The 22,192-nt window shown below is 40.8% G+C and overlaps 1 protein-coding gene across 2 annotated transcripts in view; it reads left to right on the forward strand.

Annotated features, from left to right (window-relative positions):
• Positions 1 to 22,192, forward strand: part of farsb (phenylalanyl-tRNA synthetase subunit beta) — a 58,346-nt gene that overhangs the window by 24,209 nt on the left and 11,945 nt on the right. For both annotated transcript variants that reach the window (XM_085990486.1, XM_085990487.1), the window contains exons 13-16: positions 3,265 to 3,345; positions 6,313 to 6,405; positions 10,489 to 10,606; positions 15,052 to 15,204. In XM_085990486.1, the coding sequence (XP_085846612.1) occupies positions 3,265 to 3,345; positions 6,313 to 6,405; positions 10,489 to 10,606; positions 15,052 to 15,204 (445 nt within the window). The remainder of the gene's footprint in view (positions 1 to 3,264; positions 3,346 to 6,312; positions 6,406 to 10,488; positions 10,607 to 15,051; positions 15,205 to 22,192) is intronic.

A 22,192-nucleotide genomic window follows, 5' to 3' on the forward strand; every position in this document is an offset into this window, starting at 1 on the left:
GTGACAAGGGAAATTAGGGATAGCATAAGATGCAAGGAGAAGACATAAATTGGCCAGAAAAAGCAGTAAACCTGAGGATTGGGAGCAGTTTAAGATTCAGCAAAGGAGGACAAAGGGATTAATTAAGTGGGGGGAAATTGAATATGAGAGTAAGCTTGCAGGGAACATAAAAACTGATTGTAAAAGCTTTTATAGATATGTGAAGAGAAACAGATTGGTGAAGTCAAGCATAGGTCCCTTGCAGTCAGAATAAGGGGAATTTATAATGGGGTACAAAGAAATGGCAGACCAATTAAATACATACTTTGGTTCTGTCTTCACAAAGGAGGACACAAATAACCTCCCAGAGATGTAGGGGAATGGTGTTAGGGAAATTGATGGCATTGAAGGCCGATAAATCCCCAGGGCCTGATAATCTACATCCTAGGGTACTTAAGGAAGTGGCCCTAGAAATAGTAGATGCATTGCTGGTCATCTTTCAGAAGTCGATAGACTCTGGAACAGTCCCATGGATTGGAGGGTAGCTAATGTTACCCCACTATTCAAAAAAGGTGGTAGAGAGAAAACGTGGAATTATAGACCGGTAAGCCTGACATCGATAGTGGGGAAAATGCTAGAGTCCATTATAAAAGATGTAATAGCAGAGCACTTGGAAAATAGTGACAGGATTGGACAACGTCAACATGGATTTACAAAAGGTAAATCATGCTTGACTAATCTACTGGAATTTTTTGAGGATGTAACTGGTAAAATAGATAAGGGAGAACCAGTGGATTTGGTGTATTTGGACTTTCAGAAGGCTTTCGATAAGGTCCCGCATAAGAGATTAGCATGTAAAGTTAAGGCACATGGGATTGGGGGCAAGGTACTGACTTGGATAAAGAACTGGTTGGCAGACAGGAAGCAAAGAGTTGGAATAAACGGTTCTTTTTCCGAGTGGCAGGCTGTGACTAGTGGGGTACCGCAGGGATCGGTCCTAGGACCCCAGCTATTCACAATATATATAAATGATCTAGACGAGGGAACTAGATGTAATATCTCCAAATTTGCAGACGACACAAAGCTGGGTGGGCGTATGTGCTGTGAGGAGGATGCCGAGAAACTCCAGTATGATTTGGACAGGTTGCGTGATTGGGCAGAAGCATGGCAGATGCAGTATAATGTGGATAAATGCGAGGTTATCCACTTTGGTGGCAAAAACAGGAAGACAGATTATTATCTGAACGGCAATAGATTGGGAGAAGGGAAGTGCAACGAGACCAGGATGTCCTTGTGCACCAGTCACTGAAGGTAAGCATGCAGGTGCAGCAGGCGGTTAAGAAGGCAAATGGTATGTTGGCCTTCGTAGCGAGAGGGTTCGAGTACAAGAACAAGGATGTCTTGCTGCAGTTGTACAGGGCATTGGTGAGACCACACCTTGAGTATTGTGTGCAGTTTTGGTCGCCTTATCTGAGGAAGGATGTTCTTGCTATGGAGGGAGTGCAGCGAAGATTCACTAGACTGATACCTGGGATGGCAGGAATGACGTATGAGGAGAGATTGGGTCGATTGGGCTTGTACTCGCTGGAGTTTAGAAGAATGAGAGGGGATCTCATTGCAACTTATAAAATTCTAACGGGACTGTATAGACTGCATGCAGCAAGGATGTTCCCGATGGCCGAGGAGTCCAGAACCAAGGGTCACAGTCTAAGGATAAGTGGTAAGCCATTTAGGACAGAGATGAGGAGGAATTTCTTCACCCAGAGAGTGGTGAACCTGTGGAATTCTCTACCACAGCAGACAGTTGAGGCCAATTCATTAAATATATTCAAGAAGGAGTTGGATATATTTCTTAAGGCTAAAGGGATCAAGGGATATGGGGAGAAGGCAGGGACAGGGTACTGAATTTGGATGATCAGCCATGATCTCATTGAATGGCGGAGTAGGCTCGAGGGGCCGAATGGCCTACTCCTGCTCCTTCTTCTATGTTTCTATGAATGGCTATGAGATAGTTGATGAAAAAGAGGACTATTAAAGGGTATTGGGACTGAGCAGCAAGTGGAATTAGACTAGGGCCCGTAATTTCCGATAGGAGGCTTCCTGCGTGCGGATGCTTCATATCGGAAAAAAATCTACGCTCTTACCGGAGGGCTCCCGAGGTCCGGACACTTCTGATCCTGGGCCTCTCCACAGTCGAAATGCGCAGTGCCCATGTATCCCAGGGGCGCATGCGGTTCACAAGCGTCCCTGGGATCACGTGGCCCAGGCCAACCAATAGGAGAAGGGAATCTCCCTTCATAAGCTTGACAGAGAGACCCGTCAAAAGTATGAATGGAGATCACCCCAAAAACACATCAAAACATTAAATACATTTTAAAAAAACCATTAAGTTTTTAAAATGAGTTAAAATTACATTAAATTAATTATTTTAAACAAAAATTTAATTTTTGGAAAAAAATAATTAAAGTTTTTTACGGGGCTAAAAATAAACTTACCTTTTTTAAAAGTATTTTAAAATTATAAATGAGTGAAAAACATTTTTTTTTACTTTTTTAAACTCTTGCTGGTAAAAGTAGGCCTTACACCTGCTTTTACCAGGCATAAGATTTTGAAGTGTTTTCAGCGGGCGGAGGTTCTGCAGAAAGCGAAACTCTCCCCCCACAGAGGCCCTTCTCCAGGGCAGGCATCCAACCTGGCAAGAAATGCCGGTTTTCAGCTCATGCGCTGTGCATACCTGAAACCGGCAATTGCGATGTCCCTACGGGTGTGTACACAGCACGTACACACCCATAGGCATCGGAAAATACGGGCCTAGATGGCTTGTGTCAGAAGACACATTGACGGGCTGAATGGTCTGTTTTTGTGCTGTAATATTCCATGATTCTGTGAATTGACTTTGAGGTGGAATCTTCAGTATTGCATAATGTCCAGTAGAAAATCAGAAGTTAATCAGAAGCACTTGAATAGTCCAGGTGTGGTTTGAAGTAATTAGTTGTAAGACTTATACAACACTGGACTCAAAAGTTTACAGAAGCAACTAATTGCTCCAAAAGTGGTCCCTTAGACTAAAGGAAGCTTTGCCTATTAAAGTTCATTTCAGAAAGTTGCAGTCAGCAAATTACCATTTAGCTGCAATCACCTGGTGCCACTTAAGTAAGAAGTAAGTACTATACTGTATGTTATTTGTTAGAAAACACAGCTTACTTGACAACGTGAATACATGCCAATGTTGTTGACACCACCTCCAGCCTGGTCACCTGAGTGCTTTCATTTTGTCTTCATTAGTTTCCATTGAATAAATTATCCGAGTTGCTGAGGCAGGACATGGCAGCTGGTGGATTCACGGAGGCTTTGACCTTTGCCCTGGTGAGTTCATTAACATTTTCTAATGTTCAGGATTATTATAAGAACATTAATAAGATCCACTTCATTTTGTGGTTTCAAATGCATTCAAGATCTCTCTTAACAGTGATCAGATATGCAACTTTTGTGTAACTGGTATATATTAAGATGATTTATAATGTTGGGGAGAAAAACAGAACTTTTGGGCATTCTTTTTTCGATGATTGCTGTTTCCTCTTGAAGGATGGAATGTCAATAATGACAGTCTTATTATGATAAACTGCTGAACACTGATCTATTTTATGTCAGATGTCACTCTTTGCAGTGAGTGACTTAGAATTTTGGTGGAGCTGTAATAATCTACCCAATTAACACTTCAGCAACTTTTAAATAGCCAACAATACATATTTTAGAATCCTGCATTTCAGAAAAGAAAAAATGCAGCCTACTGGCAGAACACATGGGTGCATCAACAGGGCGATTCATGGAGTGTTAGGATGTAGGTTTATATCTTTCATTTCTCTATCTTTCTCTTTCTTCTCTCCCTGCCTCCACCCTATGGTAAATTGTTCATCTCAGCTGGATCTAGGGAAATGTGGCATGGAAGTGAATCAGTTCCTTGAAAGAATTGGGAGAAGATTGTATGGAGAGTTGGTGAGAGTTGACCTATGCTCCTATACCTCCAAAGGACCAGATTATTATGAGGCACCATTGGTAGAGTGCGGGGAACTGGTCACATGGCCTTATTTTAGTATGATTTACGCAATTAATGAGACAACCTGAAGAGAGGAGGCGAAAAAAATTTTTTTTTAAGAGTTGCAATATACAGATGTTCCTGATATCAACTGAGCTGTACGGCTTCCCCATAGTGATGGACGGAATGTTAGAGGAAAGCTGGTCAACAACACTCACTCTCTGCAGCCAAGGAGGCAGCGAGGTGGACTGTTGCAGGGTTCTGTAGGACCAGGTTAACCAGTAATAGGAAGTTGTGAGAGAAGCCCAGTGTGACTGGCCTGGTTTTCTCTGCATTGTTGTAGTGTTTATGAACTTCATTCAGCAAATGCTTCTATTGCTGCATCATCCAACATTGGAAACAAATATGCTACCAGTCCATGGCAAATTTTGTTAGGACATCAACTTATTGGGTTACTTTTATATAGTAACTTATTAATCAGAGGTGCCATTTGCAGAACCTAAACTGATGAATTATTACAATATTTTTTGCTCTAAAACTGTTTTGCAGGATTTATCCTTAAAAACACAGGAATGTCGATAAGAATTTATTCTAGAATGTTAACAAAAGCCCACAAGATTTTCTTTTGAACACTCAGAATTTTGCTAAATTGCACTTGAGAAAACATTAGCCTATAATTTTCCAAAAAAATAACGGCGTCTGAACAACGCACGCCATAATTAATGTGCAAATTGGCCAGCAACTTGTGGCAAGGAAGAGATACCCTGTGAATTACGAATTGCCACAAGTTGCTGCCATTGGGCCCTTAACCTTCCCGTGAGTTTCATGAAGTTGCTGCATTTACACATTAATTACCCATTAAACTTGCTAGAGAAAGCTAAGTCTACTAACTAATGGCGTAAGTAAACTTTTAACGACGTGATAATTGTTAATGACTGCCATTCAAGCTCTCTGGCCCAGAAAGTGAACAATTATAAGTGTAGCATGTCATTCCTGCATGTAGTGAATTATTGTTGGAGACTTAAAGGGCTGGATTTTGCTACGGGGGCAGGTTGGAGGTGGGAAACCCACATTCGGGCTTGTTGTCCCGCCTCCATGGAGATGTGGCCAACCCACTGGATTTTCCTCTGATTGACCTCATTGAGCCCGCCCTGTGGGCTCAGCAGGCCAATTAAGGGCCACCCGGCAACAGGTGACGTCAGAGATTGACATTTCATCTGTCAAAAGCTTTTGGCAGATGAAATATCAGTGTTTAACAGCTGTTTGAAGCTGTCAAGCACTGAAAAACTGCTAATTCAGCCTCAGTCCTTTCTCAGGATAACTTTAAAATCATTTTGCTGCAGAAACCAAGAAGCTGATTTTTTTTTAAAAATCGGAGCTTCTGTGGTTCTTGCAGCCGACTCCCGACACAGGAATGCAGGACTCCTGTAAAGGTAAGTAAAAGTAAGTTAAACTTATTTAAACACTTTAAACACTTGCAAAACACTTACCTTTGCACTCCTGCACCCCTCATTCACCTGAACACTGGGCATCTCAACCCCTCCAAGACCTCAGACCCACGTCCCGCCTCGAAAACTTTTCGTGGTTTGGAGCTGTCGGGAAGCCCACAAACCAGCAATAAAAATCGCGAATAGGCAAAAAACTACCTGTTAACTACCTGTTAACAGGCAGTTTAATTGCCTTTAATCCCTTCCCGCCTCTGGGAGTCGGGTTCCAGCACTTGTCGGCAACCCGACTCCTATGAAATTGACATGGAGGCGGGATGGGGTCGGGACCCCCGGATCTCCGATTTTTATCGCCCGCACGCCTCCAACCCGACTCCAGGGGCTTAGGAAAATCCAGCCCAAAGTGTCAAATTTTACATTTTTGCATTTTTTGTCTTACTTTTCTTTTCTGTCTCTTTTTTTCTCTCTCTCTCTTAATCCAATCTTTCTTACCCTTCCATTATTTCTCTTTCTGTACTGATTTGACATTGAATTCACTCACTCTAAGTCACCCCCCTTCTCAGTCCTTCCACTGTTTATTTCTCAATCCTTACACCTCACTAATATTGGCTCGCGCTTCCAGCAACTTTGTGGGCAAAAATATTTTGAGCTGAAGGGTGCAGAAACAAGCCTAACTAACAGCATGGTGTGAGATGTGCCGCTCCAACAAATTCTAGGCCATTTTGTTTGACCACCTTGTACTGTATCTTTGTTTTAAGAAGGAACAGAGGGAAAATAATTATTTTTGTATGAAATAGACCTAGTTAGCCATCGTCTCCTATATAAACAGTATACTCCTTTTCATTACCTCAGTGTTCTCAGGATGATATTGCAGAGAAGCTGGGCAAGGACATAGCAGGAACAAGAGCAGTACATATAGCCAATCCCAAAACAGCTGAATTTCAGGTAAGAACTTAGAATGAATATTTGTTCAGTTTATTGAAAGGTTTACACATTTGCCTCTTCCAGCTTTGAAGACAGATTTGTATGTGTGCAAACTAACTTGGTTAAATTATACCTGTAAAGATTTAAAATACATTTTGGCCTGCACCTTCATTATTATTGAATTTTCTGACAAGTTTCTTTTGGGTTATCAATTGTTAATGAGTTAACCATATCAATATAATTATTTTAATAGGTATTTCTAGATAATAAAAGATATATTCTGAATAGTTGTGTAATATGATTTATTATTCAGTGCATGGATTGACCTCCTAACTCACTTGTGAATTCACTTGATTTGTATCTTAACTGGGATGGAAATCTGATTCCATGGGTCTTCGATGCATACCTTGAATCCCAGGGGAAGATTTCCATTGTGAAGTACTTGCAGTGAAATTGTTAATTAATTTATGAAAAAAATATATGATTTTGCTACAAATGCAACGTACACCCTCCTCTCCTACTTCTTCCTCTCCTCCTTTCTGACTGCCTCCCTCCCCCTCCCTCCCTCTCTCTGTTTCCCCCGGTTCTCTCCATCTGCTCCCATCCTCTCCCTGTCTGCCTTTCTCCCTTCTCGCCTTCCCCTCCCTCATTTCTAATGGGTTTTGCTTTTGACAGTTACACGAGAAAGTAAATGGGAAAACCTTTTGAAAAAAACGCTTCTGCTGATTTAATTTCCTTTATGCACTATTTTTAGTGCACTGCATATTGTATTCCCATCAGATTCACATTTGTGGTACTTGAACACAATCATTAACCTGTTTAAAATAAAAACTTAAGAAGGCCAAATAAAAAAAGTTTTATGAGAAAGGTGTCCTAGGCTAAAATCCAAATGACTCTTCCCCCAATATGCTCATAATCTTGCTGCTGGTATAGTCTTCTCTCAATTCAAAGTTGCTTAATTCAAATGATCCAATATGCTTCCATCGTATAGAGCCTTGGTCAGACCCCATCTGCAGTACTGCTTTCAGTTTTGGACACCGCACCGCATGAAGGATATATTGACCATGGAGAGTTTGCAGTGCAGATTCACCAGAATGATACTGGGGCTTAGAGGTTTAAATGATGAGGACAGGTTGCAGAAACCTGGCTTGTATTCCCTTGACTATAGGAGATTGTGGGATGATCTGATCGAGGTGTTTAAAATGTTAAAAGGATTTGATAGGGTAGATACAGAGAAACTACTTCCTCTGGTGGGGGAATCAATATTAATAGGACATAATCTTAATATCAGAGCTAGATCATTCAGGAGCGAAATCCAGAAGCACTTTTATACAAAGGTTAATAGAAATCTGGCATTCTCTCCCCCCCAAAACGCTGTGTATGCTAGGACAATTGGAGCTTTTAAGACTGAGATAGAGGCCTAGAAATTGGAGGTGTTTTCGCTGGCCATTAAGACCCGCTTTGTTGAAAAAATAGGCGGCCGCCTCACTTCCGCCCGCTTCCGGTGGGTCCCGCAATGCCCGTCATTTTTGGCAGGTCGGCGGGCTACACCAAATTGATGCACACTCATCCGTTTTGGAGCTCATCACTCCTCTTACTGCCCTCTCCAAAGCATGCCTGTGCGTGCTGCCGTTGACAGTGCGGAGAGGCAGGAGAAAGTGGCGGTGAGCTAGAACCCATACAGTAAACAGCTGCAGGGATAACTAACTATGGAAAGCTATTGGAGTGAAAACTGCTTCCACTGAGATGCATCAAATCTCCCTCCTGGTCAGTCAAACAGTATAGGAGGTACTTTTAAAATAAACTGTACTGTATTACAGTTGTAATAATCTCAAGAAAAAAATCAAAGCTGCATTTCCTTCAATTTTATACTTTGGGGTTTTCTAGTTTAAGAACTGATAAAAATGATATGCAAAGTTTGGAAGTCTGCTTTTAAAAGGCTTGACAGCATATTCTCACCAAGAGTTCTTCAGAAATCTGCTGTTGTTAAAAATTTTATTGAACTCTCTTCTGCACCATTTACACCAGTAAACTCCTGACCAAGAGTTCATGTTCTCTTTTATTAAAATTTCTTTCCATTGATGTCTCATGCAACGGTTTAAGGACATCTATGCCACAGTCTTCATGTGGTGTTTCCAGGAGTCCCTCCAGATCTGAGCCTGTGCTCATGAGGGAGTGAATGCCCTGTGCGATATGCAGGCTAGTGCACTGTCACTGCTAGCTACAAGACGGAGCATTCCTATCCCTCTGCCCCTCCAGCACCATGACAGAGCACAAACCTCCACACAGCAACCATCTGGGTGAAAATCTGTGGAGTTCTGACAGCCAGCGAAGGTGGGAGTACCAGGCAGTCTGGCACCCATTTGTGGACCCCACACAAAACCCAGAAAAATGCCCGCATAAGTAAGAGCGGAGCTGTGGACAAACAAATGCCTCGTGATGTGCCCCATTGTACAATGCTCCAACCCTACAAGGGCCATCAGCGGACTCGCTATCAAAACCCAGAAGCCGTCACCAAATTCTCTGACACAGCACATTGCCCGAGAACGCCGCACTGAGCCTTCAGACGTGATCTTCAGCCTCCTGCTGAGGTTAGCGCTGGAACGAGCCCATTGCACCACAGATTCTCTGCTCCGCTGTTATAAATTAGCAGGCAGCACCAAAATACCTGCTACTGCAGACGGCCATTAGCCTTGGCTGGCGCTGTTACCGGCCTACTCGAATTTCTAGGCCATATATTTTTGTTGGGTAAGGGCATCGAGGGATATGGAGTAAAGGTGGGAAAATGAAGTTTAGGTACAACCATGATCTAACTGAATGGTGGAGCAGGCTCGAGGTGCTGGATGGCCTACTCCTGTTTCTAGGTTCCTATGTTCCTAAAATGTTTAGCACTAAATTTCTATTTTGGTGTGTTATTTGCATCTCTTAATTCAAATTATTGGATAAATCTTTGAAAAACTGGAGCCTGTCCATCAACAAGCTACGAGGAACATTGCCTTTCGTCAGTTGTCAAACCTCCAGGATTCAGTTTAAGGGAGGGCTTGTGTACATACGACAGCCACCTTTTCACTGGCCATTGTTGACTAAGGTGTGGCCAGCTGATGCAACATTTTAGAAACTGAAATCAACACGGAAGGTACCTGCCATCAGGCCTAATATCCAAGTAGTGGCATTGCAAAAATACACAATGCAAATAACAATGCTGTCAGATGGTTAAAAGATTTATATATAGATGTTTAGGAACATCTATTTTGCAAGGCGTAATACAAGCAGTAGCACAGTTGTTTTTTATGCTGCCATTATGACCTTCAGCTGCCTACATTTTGAGCCCACTCCATGAGTTTCTAATTGTTTGGATCAATAGCTTATGACCAGTGGATCCAATGTAGTTAATTTTTAGTGTTGAAATGAAGCTTCTCTTTAATGTGCTTCTGTCAACTGGTGATGGTGTAATTCAAAAGGCCACAAGGTGGTGCCAGTGTCCCAGTTTGTAAAGGTTTTACCAAGTGTGATGAGAATTCAGTCTGTAAAATGTTGCATCACTTGGCCACCCCTGTTCATAAGCTTAAAGAAATGTAAATTTTAAGTTGAATTGGGGAGTTATCCAATGTAATTAATATGCTTTATTTAGGAAGGAACATTTAACTCTAAAAGCAGTGTTGACAAGATACAGTTCCTATATATTATATGCATGCCAGTTTTTGTACAGATGCAGAATATGGCTTCACCTGAAGATTGTAGCAGTAATATTTGACTGAAGTTTTTCAAGTGGTAAAATATGTGCTATTAATATCTGCAATTAAAGCTTACTTCTGTATCTTAAATAACAACAGTTTACTCATTCCCAGAGATACTGTTCTGTTTTACTGTTCCCTTGACTACATTTATTTTGCAAATGGGAAATTCTTTTGCCCATTTTGACTGGTAGTCTCTGTTCTAATATCTGCTAAAGCCACATAATACTGTCAGCAGTGAGCAGGCAATCATGAAAACTCTTGTTCTATGTGATGGATCTTCTGTATTTTGGCATTTCAAGTTCAGGACATGCCATGCTGATAAGTGAAAGCAGCTCATTTATTGTATCCATCTTTCTGTTTGATTTAGGTAGCTCGCACCACTCTTCTGTCTGGTCTGCTGAAGACAATTGCAGCCAATAGAATGATGCCACTGCCTCTGAAATTGTTTGAAATTTCTGATGTTGTTTTGAAAGACCCTTCTAAAGGTATTTATACATCATTAAACATGATGCTTATTTCATAGTCAATTGCTCTCTTATTTTTAATCAGCATACCGTAACATTCAAAACAAGTGATTTTAGAATGATGTTTTACACACATGCATGGACAATAAGATGGTTTTGCACAATAGTTTATCACATAAAAGTATATAATCTCTTAAAATGATATCCCGCTGGACTCCCCACTGGCTCAGCTGGCTAACCCAACAAAGAGCTGAACCATAAAGACCAGGAAGGTTCCAGGTTCAGTCGTCAGTCTGTGCTGAGCTAGCTGACCTCAGCTACAGCAGTGGCAAGGGCTCTACAATAATTTCAGGAGCACGTACCCTGCCTGATATTTTTGTTCCTGCCCCCTGCAACCCAGGGGCAATTGAGGCCAATCGTGCCACCTTTACTGCTGCACCAACTGAGAAGGACTAACAGCACAGATCAGGAATCAATTTTAGGACCATTCTGGTCTTTATATCTCAGCTACTCATAGAATTGTGCTGATCTATTAGAGGAGCCTGTTAGAAATACTTTAATAATAAAGTTTAATTTGTCCCTTCTTTAAGTGGTGCATTGGCATCATTCACAGGCTATTCAGTTGTAGGTGCTCATGCACTTCCAGCAGGGGTCACTATGATAATCAAGAAAGGGAACCATGGATGGTTTTCCCCTCTCTAACTCGTGGGCAACAGGCTAATTGTAGTGCCCTTACTGCTGCCTTGACTCAGATCAGTAAACCCAACACAGACTCGGAACCGAGCCTGGAGCCTTCCTGGTCTGCATGGCTTAGATACCCGTTGAATAATTTTTTGAGCTACCTGGAAGCTCAACTCAAAATATTAATCACTTATTTTTGTTTACCAAAACATGATCATTTATAATATGTGAAAGGATATAATCAGGTTGTAACTTGTAGCAGATTGCTTGCAAGTTCACTGTACAGTTTATATTATAAAACTGAAATCCGCCTGGATTTAAAAGAGCAGAAGTACCTGTGCATACAGAGGAATCATCTTTAAACATCACGGAACTTTTTATACAAAAGTCACTCCTACTCCAAAGGGCATTTTTAAAAAAGTAATTGTAAACAAATTAAGAAAAAATTCATAACAGGAATAATTCATAAGATAATCCATTATATTTAATCATGGCATTGGCTTTCATTTAATGAAACTTATCAATTTAATGCACTCACAACCATCCACCTTGAGGTCGTTTTATATCCGTGCATCCAAGCTGAAACCTGCTCTGTAGATCTCTGGTATCATAACTGATGATTTAATTTCCATTATTTTCTTGGATACTAAAGCTGAATTTGCCTTTTGCTCAGTATTTCTGCTGTTTATGAGAGGGGGCTCTCCAATTAATTTACATAGCTCTTTCACAGTAAAATTCATTTTCCCTGCAATAATGTGGTATGAAACATACAGGTTTGCTCAGTTCTGAACCACTGGTGAATACCAATTAGTGCCTATGCTCACACATTTAGAAGGCTTCCTCTGTGAGTTACTGGAGGGGGGACTCGTGCACAGGGAACTACATACCAGCAAGGAGTCAACTGTTCCCGGAGGGGAGAAAATTGGCAGGGTAAAGAGGGAAAAATTGGACTCAGCTTCTTACCAAAATTTACAGCTTTTTGCAAAAATATATATTTGTAGAACATTTTTCATTTTGAATTGGCAATCTCCCATCACAAAGAATAATGTTGAGTGCCTGTTGTGTAGGTGGATATACTCAATGCAACAGTTAGTGCTAAACAAGAGAAACAGCTAGAATGTCTTAATAAGGAGTACTGAGCAAATGCCAGATTCAAAGCATGCCACATACAGCCTCATATCCTGCATGTGTCAGAGGTCAAAAATGGAACGGCATACTTGTGTGGTAGAAATTCAGTTAGTCGTGCAGCCAAAGATCTGCTTAAAATCTTAAGCAAACATGATTTACGCATTATAAGCTGCAGGGAAATTCTTTCATGACATTACAATAATATTTTTGTTTAATTACTTGAAACTACAAGGATATGGCGTAAGTATTTTATCTGATGTGTCGCATTCTTTTTATTGACAGTACCCAAGGATTCATTTTGTACTCAAACATGGCTCTTTTGTATTAGCAGAAATAGTTTTATTCTTCACAAAAGCAGAATCAAATTATGTTCAACATGAAGTCATTTTTTCTGGCTAATGTTTTTGATGGCTGAATTATTTCTTCTTGAGATGGCAAGGGTTCTGAATCCATGGAAAACTTCTCTACTGTACAGACTAAGATACATGGGGGAAAATTCTACCACTTGTATTTCAATTAATGGTTGCTGCAGAATGTTATAAGGAACATAAACGTATGGAATGAAAAAAGAGCATTCAGCCCATCCAGCTCCTGTTTCAGAACCTGTCATGTTCTCGTTTCCTACCCTAAACCTATAACTACTCTATTGAATCATTAATTGATTTAGTTCCCTTTTGATGCTTAACTAAATCGGTATTTTCTGCACTAAGTAGCAATCTATTTCATATGTCTCTAAACATAAAGAAATTATTCTCTAAATTTGGCTTATGGCTTCGCGACATTAACCATGTCCTCTTGTGCCTCCTCTAACCCCTATTCTTTGTGTGTTAGCTTAGACAGTGAATATTGGCATATTATTGGACTGTGAGTATGGGAATCACAGCTGAGTGTAATCCTGTCCACACATACACATTTTCCAGCAAAGGTTACTGGATAGTGAGCAAGTGCAGGAACCCTGGCTACTAAGTCACTAAGACAATTTCAAAGGGTGCAGTCTTGTTCAGGATAAAAAAAAATTAGCTTGGGCTGATTTATTGACCAGAATGTAATTAATAAAACAGAATGGGTATAAATCTTCAAACAATTCATGGCCATAATTTAGACATGGGCATGAAGTGAATGCTAGAGGAGAGGTGAGAATAATTGCTCTTGATATCAAGGCAACATTCAACCACGTATGGCACCAAAGAGCCTTTGCAAAACTGAGGTCAGTGGGGGTCAAGAAAAACCCCCTCCAGTGGCTGAATTCATAATTGGCATAAAAGGAGATAGTTGTGATTGTTGGAAGTACCTGTACTATTCAATGGCTATTTCCAACCACCTCCCATGACAATTAAATAGCACCACCATTGCCCTGCTTTTGAAGCAACAATGTTGATGTGGCAGGTCCGTTAAGCTTGAGGTCAATGGTGACCTCCCTCCCCGCCTCCCCCCCCAACCACCACCACATCAACATCATCTTGGGAATGAGGGGGTGGTCACCACTGATCAGAAGCTTAACTGGACCAGCCATATCAATAGCCTGGCTACCAAAGCAAGGCAAAGTTTGGGTACTGAGCGACCAGTGGCTCATCTCCTGACCTCTCAAAGCCTCTCCACCATCTACAAGGCTCAAGTCAGGAATGTGATGGAATACTCACCACTTGCCTGGATGGGTGTGGCTACAATACTCAAGAAGCTCCATACTACCCAGAGCAGAGCTGTCTGCTTGATTAGTGCTCCTTGCACAGGACTCCGTATCTACCCACAGCCAACACAGGCGCACTGCAGCCGCAGTATGTACAATTTGCAGGATGCACTACAGCAACTCACCAAGTTCACTTCGGCAACATCTTCCAGCCCCAAAGTCCTCTACCACAAACAAGCAGCAAGGTCACATGAATGCCATCATCTCCAAGTAACATACCAGCATAACATGGGCATATACTGTCACTCCTTCATCATTGCTGAGTCAAAGTTCTGGAAATCCCTGCCTAATGCCATTGTGGGAGCACTATCACCACAAGGACTACAGTGATACAAGCAGAAGATCCAGCACCTCCACCACCAGGGCAACTAGGGATGGGCAATAAATGTAGCCTTTTCAATGTCACATCCCGAAAACAGATTTAAAAAATGACATGAAGCAAAGCTGACTTTGTATACATAAGTATAGAGGGAACCTCTGCAGGGAAACTACTGAAAAACTGACTCACCAAAATGTAATCAATGGCGAAGATGATCAATTTAGCGATTAACAATCGACTTTGGATAGGTGAGATCTGTGCGTTAACGGGTCATTACTGGAGGCATCTAATCCAGATTTACACCACTGTCTGGAGCCCGGAAGTGGAGTCATTTATATTTGTGAGTGCCATCGAAAGCAAGAGAACTACTCACCTGCAGTCAGCAGTATCCCTCATGGTAAAGGTACCTTAGTCCCACAGCCCCAGAACACAATCGGCCTTCTTTAGATATCCACTGTAGCGCTTTCTAATTATCAACATCCAAGTTGTTTAATTAAGCGGTTGACAGTTTTTGGAGTTTCAAGAACTTGTTTGGAAGTGCATTTACTTTAATGTTGTTGATAGTTGCCTTGTGTGAACTGTTTTCTGGTGAAGATAGATTATATAGTTTTTTTAATTGAGATCAATGTTTTAAAATTTATTGGAATATAGATGTTGGTGCGAAGAACAGCAGACGCCTCTGTGCTGTGTACTACAACAAGAATCCTGGCTTTGAGGTGATCCATGGCTTACTGGACCGCGTAATGCAACTTCTTGAACTGAAACCAGGAAAAGAGAATGGATACTACATGCAGGCGGCAGAAGGTGAGCGGTGTTCTTCTTCAGATTTTACTCTAGATATTCTCCTTGGATTCAGCATCACCAGCCATCTCTCTTAGAGTTCCTCACGTCCCTTACAATCTGGATTGTGCCTTTACTGCCCCACCATCTAAGTTAAAAGAATATTGAGACCTAGGGAATGAACAGAGAATCCGTGGCACTATGCCTGATGACTGGAATGCAGCATTGTTGTACAGCATATATAACAGCAGTAATATAAAGGATCAGTTAATCTGTTTTGATGGGTGGTTTCTGAGGGATGACTGTTGGCTAACATGCTAGGAGAACTCCCCCCTCTTCTTTGAGTAGTGCCGTGGGATCTTTGGCATCCACCTCAACAGGTGGCTGGGCCAAAATTTATTGGCCCGAATTTTGCGGTCAGTGGCGAACATTACACTTACTTTTGCCCACAGATTTTTATGGGATTTTGCACTTGAACATGTCGTGATTAGAAATCCATTTCAGCGCGGTGCCCTCTATAGGGAATCTGGGACCTGTGTGAACAGGGCAAGCAACTGTGTATCTCCTTAACCAATCAGACTGAAGAATTCTTAATGAACAGTGCAGAGTCTAAACCAGGAAGTGTAAGCTAGAATATTTAATTCAATGCCAAATCATGTAGAGAAAGCAAAATAAAGAAAGGGAAAAAAAGATGGGATTAAGAGAACGTAGGAACAGGTGTAGGCCATTTAGCCCCTTGAGTCTGTTCCGCCATTCAGTGAACTTATGGCTGACCTGTGACCTAACTCCATATACCTGCCTTTGCCGCATATCCCTTAATACCTTTGGTTAACAAAAATCTAACAGTTGACCTAGCATCAACTGCCGTTTGCGAAAGAGAGTTCCAAACTTCTACCACCGTGTAGAAGTGTTTCCTAACTTCACTCCTGAAAGGCCTGGCTCCAACTTTTAGGCTATGTCCCCTAGTCCTAGACTCCCTAACCAGCGTATATAGTTTCTCTCTACCCTATCAGTTCCCCTTAATATCTTGAAAACTTTGATCAAATCACCGCTTAAACGTTCTAAATTCCAGAGAATACAGCCCTAGTTTGTGTAATATCTCCTCGTAATTTAACCTTTGGAGTCCAGAGAGACAGATAAAAGAGACAGGAAAAAAAAGTAAAAAAACAATGTTTTAAAAAACTCCAACAGTAATTAAAATCTGGAGGAATGAGACTCCACAATTGTAAAAGGTTAATTTTCACTGCCAGAAAGGTTGTTTGGCGGTAATTAAGACATATCACGCCATTTAAAAATCCACTTACACTAGAATGAACAAGCCCTAAAATTTTCTGGTGAGCTAGTGGGTAAGTACCGCAACTTCATGTGTTTCAATGCTGAGTCTCTCGGCGAGATACCGATACAGCGAAGCTTGTGGAGAAACAGGGCAACTCGGACTGCAAATTCCTGATTTCCACATTTAACTGCACGTGTGTGGTCGCCGGATGTTGCTGTCCGATTTACTCTTTAATAATGGTGAGCGCTGATAGCCGCACTGTTACTTTTCCTGCAAAATCCAGGCCAAGGTCTCATCTGGAAGACAACACCTCTGACAATGTTGTATTCCCTGAGTACTGTGCGGAAGTGTCAGCCTGGATTATGCGCTCAAATCCTGGATTGGGGCTTGAACCTGCAATAATCTGACTCGGAGGCAGTAGTGCTGACATTTGCTAAGCCTATACCCTTTTTCCCATGTTGAATTGGGAATCTGTCCACTTCATTTTTCAATGCTCCTGCCAAATTCAAAATCATGAGTGGCCTAGACAGAGTAGATAGAGAGAAACTGTTCCCATTGGCGGAAGAGTCAAGAACCAAAGGACACAGATTTAAGGTGATTGGCAGAAAAACCAAAGGCGACATGAGGGAAAACTGTTTTATGCAGCGAGTGGTTATGATCTGGAATGCACTGCCTGAAAAGGTGGTGGAAGCGGATTCAATTGTGGCTTTCAAAAGGGAATTGGATAAGTACCTGAAGGAAAGAAATTTGCAGGGCTACGGGGGAAAGGCAGGGGAGTGGGACTAGCTTAAGTGCTCTTGCAGAGAGCCGGCACGTGCTCGACGGGCTGAATTTTCTCCTTCTGTGTTGTAACCATTCTATGATTCTATGAAATTCCTCTTCACAGATAGATAGCAGTCTGGTTTGTAAATTTACAGTTTTTTTATGGATGATATCCAGTGTGTGTTTTGAGATACAATGTAAAAGTTATAGTATATTTTTCATTAGTATTTTTGTGTCAGTTATACACATTTGCATAATTGTTCCATAAAATATTACAGTGGAAATTTAACAGAGGAACAGAATAATATGGCAATTGGGGAAACTAGATTCAGACATCTTATAATCTGTGCAGAGTTTTCAAATGGCATTTTCCCATCTATCTTAAGCACATCCAAAAACTTCCTAATGTATATGCCAATATGTTTCATCTGTAAATGGAAATCAATTCTTACAATGACAAATTTGGCTTGCTGTTAGGAGACTGAAAGAAGAGGGTCTTAAGCAGACTGTAATCTCGAGAGATTTTCTTTCCACCACCAGCAAATTGTAGTGTACTTATAATGCTGAAAGTACTTGCGATTCGTCCTGCCGAATGTTTTTAAAGTAATTTGGTGTTACATACAAATATACGAACAATGACGGACAGGTAAAGACTATCTGGTCCATCGAGCCGGTCCCTTAGCATGTTTGCTTGTGGAATAGTACATTAATTTGTACAGTGCTTGCATTGTAGCAGCATTTTCTAGTCCTTGAGCAAATTACCAAAAATAAATGTGAAGAAGTACCCTCTGGGAGTGCATGCCGCACTTCTTTTAAAACACACATAAAAATAAAGCTAGTGTTACTTTTATGGAAACTTATTACAGAATGAGAAAATACCATGCGACTAATAGATGATTTCATGGGAAATGAAGCACTTGTGATAACGGAGTGACTGATTTTTGCCTTTGCACCTGATGAGTTACATGCTCTGAAGGCATTTTGATGTTTCTTGTACTTTAAACATTACTTCCTGTCTACAATATGTTGATTGAAATAATATAACTTTGTCAACAAATATTTCAGTTAGTAAGTTTTTAAAGCTTACAATCCTATTGTTTCATTAAACTCAACCCAAGAAATGGAGAAATGGCTGTAGTGGAAAATACTGTAGGACAACAAACTGAAAGCAGGGAATATTGGAGGCAGCAGTGTCTGTTTATCCAAAACTTAAATGATATGTTGCTGTTTGTGAAATGTGCTCTGCTACTTGCCCCATTTTTATATGAATGCAGGAAAACATAAATTACATGAAGTAGATCAAAAAGAGCGCTCACATTTTCACGAAATAGTCACATAACTAATTGAATAAAGCTAAAGAAATTGCCTTGTGATCAAGTCAGATGGTATGAATATGATGTAATGCCAGAGTGAAGGGGCGAAGAGGAAGTCCGAGCTGCAGCAGGCTGACATTGTATTTGTTTGCCTATATAACAGTGACTGCAGATCAGAAGTTACTTATTGTATGGAAAGCACTTTGAGATGTTGTGATGATGTCATAAGCTGCTGTATAAATGCAATTTAATTTGTTTGTTCTGGCTATTCTGAGTTGTTGAAAACGTTTACCAATCCAACTACAAAGTTATCTGTCAATAATTTTTTTTAAATCACAAGGTTTCAAGCAGCACCTAGAGCTATCTGAACCATTTTAAGAAAGTGAGGGTAAAGTGAAAATCTGGCTGTGCATTGCTCTGTTATACAGATTTTCAGGCCAACACATTTACTTCTATTAAGCATTCAAATTTTCTTTCATTGGCCAGCAGATGTAAGGAATTAGATAGCACTTTTTGAAAGCTCCCAGTTGTGCTTAAAATAAGTGATCTTGTTTTCTAAAAATACAAAAACGTAGCTGGTACTTGCATCGACTACTTTGTGTGGGAAGAAAGAATGGGTGAACTTGCATTTATGTAGCGCTTTTCACATCCTCTGAAGGTCTCAAAGCATTTTTACAACCAATGAGTTATTTTTGAGGTGCAGTCACTGTTGTTAGGTAGGTAAACACGGCAGCCAATTTGTGCGCAGGAAGGTTCCATAAACAGGAATTTAATTAAATCGGTTTTTCGGTGGTGTTGGTTGAAGGAGGAATGTTAGCCAGGACACTGGGGAAATTCCCTGCTAATTCTATATCTGTGTTCTCTATCTTTATAGAACTAGAGTGGGCAGACTACAGGTCTGCAGACATAGAACCAATAAGAACATTGGGGTAGAATTTATGCAGAGACCTTACGATCTCCCACTGTAACTTAAAAACCCCAGAGAAATGATGTAAACGGCTATTTACAACATTTCTCTGGGGTTTCCACCAATCTGACCCACATTTATGGGGCTAGGCACTGAAATGCATCACATTTTATTTTGTCTGGGAATGACATTCCTAAATGCTTAAAATAGATCTCTACTGTTGGTAGAATTGTCAGGTTACCTCTTTGGATGGTGATCGATCAACATCTGCTGAGAGACTCAGTAAATTATTTAACACTTTGGGGGCATTTATTCACCAAAGTACTATTATGAGCTTTTTTTGTTAAAATATTATAAAGGAAGATAGGCTAGTTTATGGTACTTAGCATCAGAGATCCTTTCTGCAAATATATAACTGTGTACCCATTAAAAAAAATGTGCAGTATTCATTACTCAGAGTCAGCTATGAATGTGTACAGTTACCTCGGGTATAAAGCCAAGGACATAAAGTCTGTGATAATTATATATGCCCTCCCATCAAACCTTTCCTTAGGAAGGAAGGAGAAGAGAGAGGTTAAGCATGTTTTCTGTTAAATGCTCCTCTCCACATCCTCTCCTGAAAGCTGGCAGCCCTCCAGTATCTTGCTCAAGTGCAAATCTTCCTCTCTGTCCGGATAGTGCATGGCAGCAGTGCATAATGTCACCACTGGCCACAATCCTGCACCCATCCAGTGTTGCACTTTCTGATTGGAGTTACTGGATAGCAATCAGGAGTCGGAATCCTAGCCAATTTTTGTTTTCCATACCCAGCCCAGGAATCCTTAAGGCTATTTGTTGCTGAGATCAGCTTATTCAGCACACAACCCAGAGATCAAACTATGGCTCAGTTCAACACTGATCAGTGCATTTACCAATTGAGCTATTTGGGGAGTAGACTGTTCTATAACTTACTGCATATACATTCTTTTACATTTATAAATTGTACAAATTGTCCATTTGATGGAGTTAGCAGGGCAACTAACTATTTAGAGGAATTTCAGACAATTTATTCGGCATTCATATGCTACCAACCCACAGTATCATTTTAATTTGCATTTACTGAGGATAATTACAACTGTGGCAAACCTTTTACATCTTGAAAACCATCTTAATGTGGGTATATCATTCACAGGGCCACCAGAACTGGTGTGAAGTTTGAACAGAGACTAAAAGAAGTAAAGGTTAAAAACCAAATAGATTAGTTACTATTGCAGGATTAAGATTACACTAGCAAATCACTGGTTAGGCCTCAGCTGGAGTATTGTGGACAATTCTGGGCACCACACTTTAGGCACGATGTAAAGGCCTTAGAAAGGGTACAGAGGTGTGCCAGGGTGATACCAGGGATGAGGGGCATCAGTTATGAGGAGAGGCAAAATTTAGGACTGTTCTCCTCAGAACAGAGAAGATGACCTAATAGAGGTTTACACAATGATGAGAGGTTTTGATAGAGTAGATGGAGAAAAACTGTTCCCTCTGGCAAGTGGGTCAATAACCAGAGGTCATAGATTTAAAATTATTGGCAAAAGATCTAGAGGGGAGATGAGGAGAAATGTTTTCACTCAAAGTTGTCGGGATCCGGAATGCTCTACCTGAAAAGGTGGTGGAAGCTGATTCCATAAATAATTTTAAAAGGGAGTTGGGCAGGTACTTGAGGATGAGGAACGTACAGGGTAACAGAAAATAGGCGGGAATGTGGGACTAAGCACGACTGCTCTTTCAGAAAGCCAGCACAGGCACGACGGGCCGAATGGCCTTCTTCTGTGCTGTAAGTTTCTATGATTCTATGAATAGCTTTTATAAATGGGTGGTATAATAACAAAATGTCTGAACAGATTTTATACATCTGTTTCACATGCAAGGGAGAAATGTAATTGTGCCTTAGTGGATTTTCCACCATAATTAAAAGTTCTACCATTTACCATGAGAAATTGTGCAAATAGGTTTGGGTACAAATCACTCTAGATTGAGTAAAATCATTCATTTAATTGAATGCTCTTCTGAAGATCCTTTAATTAATCTTCTATGTGCCTTAACTTGTTATGTCACTTGTAGGGCAAGGTTTGCAACCTCTCCCTTTCTGCGCTTGTAAAATACAATTTTTCATAACGCCACTGAGTCCTGGCCTTCTGTAGCCTTCTGTGAAACACCTGTGCATGGATATAGATGACTGGAAATAGGGGTGAAATTGTTGAGTGCCATTTGCCTTTCTGGGGATTGTGTGTGAAAAATGATCCTCGCTCGGGCTACTCTAAATGGAGCAGGGATGCTGTAGGTGGCCGTTCAGAGTAATAAGTATCATCAGGAGATTTAGTGATCCTGTTAAAGCCTGGATACGGAACAGCAGCATTAGCAAACAGGCGTAACAAAGCAGACAGTGCATCAGTCAGACGCCTGGTCTAGTTACCATCTCCTGGGACCAGGGAGGAGGGTTAGTCCATTATATGTAGAGTGGAGAGGTGTAATAGTATTATAATATAATTAGCATTCACTGCACAAAATCACTGAGATTTTCCTTTAGAGTATAGAATTTGCTCTTATAATCTAGGCCATTAGTACCACAGGGTGTTATTAAATGATTACAAGTGATTAACTGGATTGTCTTATGTTATTTTGGCCAGAATAAGGCAATTGTAAGGAAAATCATTCCTTCACATTTTGTGAATTGCTTATGGAGACCAATGCCTTTTAGGAAAATCCTATATATTGGGGCAA

The sequence above is a fragment of the Somniosus microcephalus genome, chromosome 6, assembly GCF_052327205.1.
Source record: "Somniosus microcephalus isolate GS21.2 chromosome 6, FLI_Smic_1.0, whole genome shotgun sequence".
NCBI lineage: Eukaryota > Metazoa > Chordata > Chondrichthyes > Squaliformes > Somniosidae > Somniosus > Somniosus microcephalus.